The 9,513-nt window shown below is 45.5% G+C and overlaps 1 protein-coding gene across 1 annotated transcript in view; it reads left to right on the plus strand.

The window, feature by feature from the left end:
* Positions 1 to 4,798, plus strand: part of CAPRIN2 (caprin family member 2) — a 682,604-nt gene extending 677,806 nt beyond the window's left edge. The window contains exon 23 of the mRNA XM_086952790.1: positions 3,951 to 4,798. Within this exon, the coding sequence (XP_086808916.1) occupies positions 3,951 to 4,516 (566 nt within the window). The 3' untranslated portion in view covers positions 4,517 to 4,798. The remainder of the gene's footprint in view (positions 1 to 3,950) is intronic.
* Positions 4,799 to 9,513: the final 4,715 nt, after the last annotated feature.

The raw sequence follows: 9,513 nt of genomic DNA on the forward strand, positions 1-9,513 counted from the left end.
CCTGTGAATACCTCGCCCTCTATTTACAGCTACACCAATCTGCACATCTATTACCACCCCCCAGGTATGAACGAGTCCATCGCTGACCACCTTATGGAAATCATCACAGCTAAGATTTCCTCCAACGCTAAAGATATTTTCCTCTGTGATTTCAACCTGCATTGGAATGATCCCAAGGATCCCCACGTCAATGCCATCAAAGACCTCATGGCTGATCAAGCCCTGACCCAAGCCTGTTCACTCCCAACTCATTCGAAAGGGGCCAATCTTGACTGGATCATCTCTAAGGAATCAGCAGTCAAGCTAATCTCTATAGACCCATGTGACTGGTCTGACCACCACGCCATCGCCTTTTTATTACTTACCTGGTACTCACAAGAAAAGAGCACCACAACCGGTGATTCCTAAACGCTGGGTCAGAGACACTAAGAACCTGGACCACGGGGAACTAGAAGCTTGCTGCAAATCAGACCTCTCCTCCTCGCATATTACAACTGCCAGTGAACTCCATGATCATTACTCTGCGGCTATATCGAACATTCTGGATGACCTAGCCCCACTAAAGCTAAAAAGAACCCAAATCAACAACAGAAACCCCTGGTTCACTGGATCCCTCAACAATGAGAGGAAATCCCTCTAGCAATCCGAAAGAATCTGGAGACAGCCCCCCTCTGCCGCACACTTAAACTCCTCCGCCAGGCCAGAAATACCTACAACAGAAACTTCCTCAACTCAAAAAAAGAATTATTCAGATCTGAACTGGGGAACGCCAAGAACAGACCCCGCAAACTCTTCAAATTGATCAAACACCAATCTAATAAACTGGCCAAAGCACTAAAAGAAACCCCTAAATCCCTAATATCATCTGACCGATTTTCGTCTTATTTTCATCGACCAAACCATAGCCTTTGGAATCTAACTAAGCTCCACCACACTCTTGCAGCCCCCTCCTGAACTGCCTCCCCCTTCCCCGCTGCCCCCACAGGCTTCACCTAAAAATCAAGCGCACTGGACCGACTTCAACCTCTACGACGAAGACTCCATCTAGAAAATCCTATCTACCTTAAACCCAAACAACCATTTGAATGACCCGCTCCCCTCCAACTGCCTAGCTGCCATCGCCCAATCCATTATTCCTAGCTGGACTGCAATAATTAACGTCTCTCTCCGGCAAGGATCGATTCCTTATGCTCTGAAAGCCGGCCCAGTCCACCCTGTCTTGAAAAAAACATTGCTGGATCCAGCTTCCCCTGACAACTTCAGACCTATCTCTAACATCCCTCTCTTAGCTAAGGTGTTGGTGAAGTGTGTGCAACAGCAGCTAAGTCAACACATCAACTTTCACCTACTAGATGACTTCCAATCTGAATTCAGACCTGGGCACAGTGAAACCACCATGCTCCTCATCGTTGATTATGCCCTCCAAGCCCTTGACCAAGTGAAAACCTGGCTCCTAATCCTCCTAGACCTATCCTCAGCCTTCGACACGGTCAACCCTGAAAAACTACTCAAACGCCTCAAACCATTCTAGAACAGGGCCATCCAGTCCCAACCTGAAGTTAAGTCCTTCCTCCAAAACCGTTCAGAGATTCCTAATTAACGGCAACCTGTCTGCTCTCTCTCCGGTCACGGTTGGAGTCCCTCAAGGATCAACCCTGTCCCCCACCCTCTTCAACCTTTACCTAGAACCACTTGCCGAAGTACTACGCATAGCAAATATCTCCATCCATATGTATGCCAACGACACGCCGATCTACATCAAAACCATCTCTGGAGGAGATCCTCTCCCTGAATGAGACCCTGAAATTGACTGTACAATGGCTTGCCTCCAATCAACTCAAACTCAACGCGAAGAAAATTGAACTTCTGTCAATTTCCCCTGTAAAACCAACACTGAGATTCAGATATGGACTAAGGCTATCACAGCTTCAAATTGCCCACCGACCATTGTCGACTCTGCCAAATCTTTGGGAATAACCCTCGACTGTAACTTGAACATGCAAGCCCACATCAACACAATGGCCAAATCATCCAGATTCCACCTGAGCGATCTTTGGAAACTGAAACCCTTCCTCGACGTTCCCTACCTAAAAATGTCAGTCCAAGCACTAGTCCTTTCCAGACTGGAATGTGGCTGTTCTATCCTGTCTGGTTTACCGAAGATCTCCCTGGCACCCTTAAAAGCCTGCCTCAACGCGGCCGCTAGACTACTTACCGACATAAGGAAATTCGACTACACTTCACCACACCTGAAAGCTTTGAAATGGCTTCCTCTTGAGGCCATAATACAGCTTAAATTGGCATGCATCACACACAAAGCCTTATCCTCCAACTCCCCTGCATATCTCGCACAAAAACTTGTGGTATCTGGAGGAATCAGAAACTCTGTCCACCAGAGACCTCTTGCTCCAACCTGCACGCTTTCGGATAAAAAAGCTTATAATCTGGCTTTATCTGTGGCTGCACCAAGAATATGGAACTCACTCCCGCCCGCCATCAGAAGAACTCCTTCTCTATCATGCTTCAAAAAACATGCCAAAACCTTCCTCACCGGTAAATTCCTCGCTTAAATTTTTGCCCTCACCCACCTCAATGACCCTGCTTTACTTCCGACTACTTCCTCTCCTCAGATTAGCTAGTCACCCCACCAAGGAACCTGGGGCCTTGTCTTGAGTATTTGTAAAAGTAAACTGTATATACGTGTCTTGCTATCCCTTTTGTACCCAGCACCCTGTCCCCTCCTAACCTATTGTATATTCTTGCAATTCCTAGCCTTTTGTACACTCCCATGATTCCTACAAAGCGCTCTGATACCCTTATGGGTCAAGTTTGCGCTCTATAAAACACATAAATAAATAATGACCACGTCCCAGATGATGAGTTCTGACAGAGTATCTTGTTACTATAAATGTTTAACATGCACTCACATGTTTCCTGGGTACAGCATATGGCTACCCAGATAACGCGGTTGCACAGCCCCTGTCCGAAAGCTCAGCAACCTTTCCTATTAACCCTATGCAAAATCCTCTTAAATGCCATATAAGTATCCATTTCCTAGTTCTAGGTTCAACCAAGCATACTGTTTAGTGCTTTGGGGGTCTGCACAACAGTAATTGCAAAGATCTAGAGCATGTGGCTTGTACCATAATTGCGGGATGTGTAATTAGTAGCAGTTATGTGCTGCGAATAACCCTTAATTATGGGACTCTGATTAAATTATTCTTTCATGTCGAAATGTTTCCATTGATTTCATCGTTCGCATAGGACCTTCTAACATGAGTAACCCTGCACAAGTGAATATTTCCACTGGTCTGTGACTTATAGCTGGTCTCAATATAGCAATCTAGTTCACTGCTGACTGCTATGCTGGTTGTTAAATGCCCTTTCCCAGAGTCTGATGCCGGAGCCTCCTCAAAGGACCTGTAAGTAGAAAGGGAGCTTTGTCTGACAGACATAGCTGAAAGGAGGACTGTATCCAGTAAGCCTAGAATGATTTCATTTCAGAAGGAGAAACAAAAATATGGCGCAATTTGCTCTTGGCAACCATTATACTCCTTGTACTAGTCCATTGTCTCGCATGGCGCTCTGAACATTCAGAAGTTGCAAGCATTTGTTACTGATTGGTTGTGTAAATTGTACGTGTTCCTTCAGAAGGCATTTTGTTTGGCATATAACTGAAGATTAGCAATTTTAATGGTTTCCATAAAAGTAATCATTTTGCTATTTTCTGTAGCTTCTAAGGAGTTGCAGGTTCAGACTACTGTTGAAGCTCACATTAATAGTTAAGGGAATTTTAGTGCAGCTGTTCCATTTATTGCTTGTGTTCCCACGCTCTGTACACAGTTCTTTCAATGTAATGTCATGCACAGATGAGTTGTTCCAACTCATGCTTTAAGGGCCTCAGTTATGCTTCTGAATAACCATATATCAATAAAAATCATGTTTAACAGGTTGGAGCGACTCCTCGCAGGTCAGCAGTCCAGAACGAGACCATGAAGTCTTCAACTGCGGGGACTCTGGACAAGGCGACTCCCGCAGCATCACATCAATGGACATGCCAGTGAACAGCCAAGCTGCTACTTTACTACCGGTCCACGTCTATCCACTTCCTCAACAGATGCGGGTGGCTTTCTCTGCAGCCAGAACCTCAAACTTAGCCCCTGGGACTTTGGACCAACCAATTGTGTTTGATCTGCTGCTTAACAACCTTGGTGAAACATTTGACATTCATATTGGTAGATTTGCTTGTCCTGTGAATGGCACGTATGTCTTTATATTCCATATGTTAAAGCTTGCAGTGAACGTTCCCTTGTATGTCAACCTCATGAAGAATGAAGAGGTCCTGGTATCTGCATATGCCAATGATGGAGCGCCGGACCATGAAACGGCAAGTAACCATGCTGTCCTTCAGCTCTTCCAAGGAGACCAGATATGGCTTCGTCTACATCGCGGGGCCATTTACGGGAGCAGTTGGAAATACTCCACATTTTCAGGGTACCTCCTATATCAGGACTGATATCCTTGAGTGTATGCTAGAACCTGCTGGAAGGGTCCATGGCGCTTTACACTCCAGGGTTAACCCTGGGTGGAAGGAGTAGATGTCTGTTTTACCATTTGGGGTAACCGGCACTTAATAGTAACATCATTAAATATGATGTGGCATTCGTTAAGCTGTGAATGTATGTTATGTATTGCACCCTCATAAAGCACTTGTATTCCAGTACAGCTTACTTTTGATAAACCCCTTTCGTTAAATCAGAATCCTGTTTGTGCCTCAATAAAAGTAATATGCAGTTTATTTTTCGTGTGGTCCTTTGAGCACAGACTCCTCTTGAGCAAATTCGACAGATCTGCCGGGTATTTTGCACTTTTTTCCACTACAGTGTTTTAGTTGCATTTGCTTCAGGTTTCCATTCAAAGGATAGTGGACTTGCATGAATTAGAGTATGTTGGCACCGAGCAGCACGTCAGGAGGGATTAGACATTCTTGCATTTGAAAACACGAGCACTAATGGAAACACCAACTTCAAATTCAACCTCACCTGTACATGCAATAAATACCTAGTACTGTGCCCCGTGATCATTCAACCGGCTCCCCTCACCCAGGGACGTATTAAGGCACAAGTAAAGTAGGCAAGTGCTGAGGACCCCTATCTTTCTAGTGCCCCATAGTAAAATGATCGGGACTATTTCTTTACAATTTCCTCTTTCACTCTTTCTCCCTACCTTTTCTTTTATCTTTCTCTCCATCTAACCCTACCTCACTTTCTGATCTTCTTTCTCTTCCACCCCATCACTCGATGTATTGCGCCTCAAACCGAGGTGCATCCTATTTCTCTGCCTTGCTTTTCTACCTGTCCCTTTTACTGCTTCGATCACCTCCCACCCTCCGCCTCTCTCTGCCGGTCATATCCCTCTCCTTACTTCACCCTGCCTTTTCTACCACATCCAGCTGTGTAGGTACCTCCTGTGTCTTTAGCTCTTCTCATTCTACTGCTACTCATGTCTTTTGATACCTCGCTCTTCCCCCACTTCTGTCTGATTGCCTCTCTCCCTCTCTACCACTCTGTGCATAGCTCTACATCTCTACCATCAGTCTTAAAACTTTACCTCACACTACACTACTGTTTGCATTTCACCTCCCTCTAGCTCTCCTCTGTCTGCGTAATCCCTGTACCTCACCTCTCGTCCCCTACACTCTTTGAACATCATTTTACTCTACCTCACCCCCTACACCAGGGATCTTCAATCTGTGGGGCGCGACCCCCAGGGAGGTCGTGGAGTCCTGGGAAGGGGGTCGCAGATTGTCAGTTTGCCTTAGATGGCGTCGGGCTGATTGAGGGTGCTCACGGCGGAGGCCTAATTCACACCGAGGGGTGAAAAACAACAAAGCCTCATTAACAAGTAAAAGGTCTTTTAAAGACCTGTGAAGTACTGGGGTGCGGCTTTGTGTGTGTCCCTGAAGGTGTTTAAGCCCGGCTAACATACACGAGGAGGGAAAGGGATGGGGGGCAGGGGAGAGTGGCTGGGGGAGGAGGCTGTAGCCCTTTGAGTTCAATGGACGTTGCGCGCCTGGAGCTGTGGGTCCTGCCTGTAAAGCACAAAGCACAAACCCTCATACCTGGCCTGGTATTGGACCATAAAATATCCACCAAGCCATCGTCAGGTTCTCTCCTACAATGAGAGGAACAGCCAGGGTAGACACTGCATTCCATGTCAAATATTGTTGTCACGAGGCAAGGGCGTAGCTCAAAGTGCAGAAAGAAATTACTTACCAATGCTTGTTAAAGCTTGCGTTCTGTACTAGTTGGCTATTAGACTTTGGGCAGCTTGAGCTTCTGGCTGTGTTTGTGGGCTCCCATTTCTGAAAGTCTGATATTCCTCACTTATCACTGACCTCAACACCTATTACTCGGTTGGTGAATGTACTTGGATTTTAATGTTAGTCGAAACAAATAGTGTGTGTTTCAATAAACATCAGTTGCACAATAACACTAAATGTAGCCACACCGAACAGCCAATGCCACCTGCCACACAGGCTGCATTTTCTTCAGTCATGACCCGTTCGCATCCACTCTGCAAATTGCACCGACTTCATACACACAAGACACTCGTTTCCCTTCAGCGATCAAAAACCCATCACCTTAAATGAATTTCCCCACACTATTAAAAATCAGTCCAGCTTATATAAAAATAGTTTCTTCCGCTGGGGCATTACTGAATTAGAAAGACATATACCCGTCTATGATTTGGAGTCACTACAGTAATCTGGACAATTGTTATCCGGATCCGGTGTGAACCTTCTCACTTACAATGTACTCAATTCTGAAGTGACAACCTTATTCTTTACAGAAGCCTTGAGAAAGTCTTGAATGGTGACGAAACACATGTTGGATGTGGCTGTACCAATGGTGTAAACAACCTTACAACTGTGGAGAAGATTGTTTGCTGAACTAAGTGTTCATGTGCTGCTCTTTATATTAAATATTTCTACTGACTGTGGATAGTCAGTTGTATAAATATGTTTGCTGTGCTCTGTCTATGTTTAACATTTTGTGGGTGCTCAACATTACACTGTTTTACAGAGCAGGGTCCGGTCAGGCCCTGTGCTGTCAATCACATTCACACTATCCTGTGCATTTGTGCAAACACAGTAATCATGGCAGTGGCAATCGGGCTACGACCAGTTGGCCCAGGTGGCATTAAAAAAAGCAAAGGTAGGTGAAGAGTATTACATGGATTTTATCATACCCGAGTCTTTTGTGTCTGATTAGGTTTGTGTGTTTGCCTGCATTTATAGGCCTGTTTTTGCAAGGAAGAAGTTAGATCGTTCCAAGGAATGGTTGAGTATTACAGCAAATTCATACAATACTTTGCCACCAAGACCCATCAAATGAGACCACTCACAAGGTAAAAGACGAGATTTGAATGGACCGACGAAATACAAAAGGAATTCGAGGGCATCAAGAAGGATGTCAGCCAAGCCATACCCTTGCAAGGGTACGACCCACAAGGATGAACGGTCCTGATGACTGACGCCAGTGAAAAGGGACTGGGAGCAGTCCTGATGCAAGAAAGGAAGAATCCAGAGCCCTGTCAGATACAGAAAAGAATTTCAGTGACATAGAGAAGGAGATGCTGGCAGTAGTATGGGCCATGGGAAACTTTTGTCAGTTCTTGTGGGACACAGAATTCCATTTGAAGACTGACCACAAACCACTGGTAAAAGTACGTACGTCGAGTGGGCATGCAAGTGCCAGCCCCAGGTTAGCCAAGATGACCCTGAAGTTACTAGAATACCGATATGATGTGGAGTATATTCCGGGAAGCAAGAGTAAGGTTGCTGACTACCTTAGCAGAGCTGCTGCGATGGAGGAAGTAGGAGAAGGAAGGGAAGCGAGCAAAGAGATGGTGGCTTTGATGGAAGACCCGGAGACAGTGTAATCAGTAACCAAGAATGGAGGAAGCGTACGAAGAGGACAAGGACATCCAAGAAGTAAAGGAACACATACACCGACAGTCTGCTACCTAACTCCTGAGGCGGAAAGCCGGGAGCAACGCATGTTATTTTAAAAATTACTATTGTTCTTTTATTTGCTACTGCTTTTAAAGATTACATTTTACACTTTGGCTTTTAAATTTTTCGCTGCACTGTCTTTGCCTGTTTATCCCAAAAAGCGGACTAGGTGCGGTCTCCGGGACTGACAGGGGGTCTGCCATCTTGGGGATAGCCCAGGGTTGGCGTTGCAGCTCCCACGCGCACGACCCTTAGCACATCATAAATGTGCATCCCATCCCGGCCGCGCAGCGGGTGCACCGATGGCGCGCTAAAGGCAAGCCAGTCTGCGCCCGTCCGCAACATGCCGGGACTAGGGGCCACTCCCCTAACCTCCTCCTCGATTTACCCCTCGAAGGACCTGTTGAATATTCGTAGCACTGCTGGACCCCTTAGTCCTTCTATGATCAAACATCTTAATCAATTAAGCATTCACCAATCCCCTCCTCCTATGCCTTATAGGCATTCTCCACCCAGCCAAATTAAAGGTGATACTCAACAATTACATACCTGCTATCTTAACACGAGATCGTTAGTAAAATATCAACCTGATATTTTTCTCTTCCCGGCTGATCAAAAACCTGAAATTCTTTTTCTTGCAGAGACATGGCTTAACGCGGACTCTTCACCAGACATCTTAGCAGCACTTCCTGAGAATTATTATATTTTACAGGTAGACCGCGTCCCAGGTAAAATGGGCGGCGGAGTAGCTGCCATCATTAACAAACACTTAGCATTCACCAAATTGATGTCACTTGACCTCCCAGCAGTCGACAATATGGTGATCAGGTTTGATTCTGGGCCTGGTACTTTAATATGTGTACTAATGTACAGACCCCCCCAAAGTATGCCCTCTTTTCCATTTTCTTTGTGTGACCAGCTGGCTATGTTGGTCACCGATTACACTAGGATCTTGATGGTTGGCGATTTCAATTACTGGTTGGATAATAGGTCTGGAGACCCGGCAGCAAGCGAACTTGGGGATCTCTTCACAGGACTTAATTTCAGCCACCATATTGATGCTGCCACCCGCATCAAAGGGCACACCCTGGATCAGATCTGGAGTTCCAACCTTAGCGTCTCATCGCTCACAATTTCGCCGTGTATATGGTCTGACTATTTTTTTGATTCAATTTTATATTTCCATCTCTAAGCCTCTTATTAATACAGATATTATAAAAGGCTTGATTAGGAAGTGGGGATCTTTGGACACTCCAGCTTTTCTTGACAATCTGCAGAATTCAGTCCCTGTCAATAATGACTATCTCGATCAATCTGTAGCGGACATATCCGACTGGCTTGTTAAAGCTAGCAATATACATGCCCCTCTAAAAACGTCAAACTTTGCGTCAATCTGACGCTCATAAATGGTTTTCCCCAGACCTCGGGCTAAGAAACTTATTGTCCGCCAGAAGGAACGCGAGTGAAGAAGGAATTACGATCCCTCTGGGAAGACC

This window comes from Lissotriton vulgaris, chromosome 1_2 (genome assembly GCF_964263255.1).
Source record: "Lissotriton vulgaris chromosome 1_2, aLisVul1.2, whole genome shotgun sequence".
NCBI classification, from domain to species: domain Eukaryota; kingdom Metazoa; phylum Chordata; class Amphibia; order Caudata; family Salamandridae; genus Lissotriton; species Lissotriton vulgaris.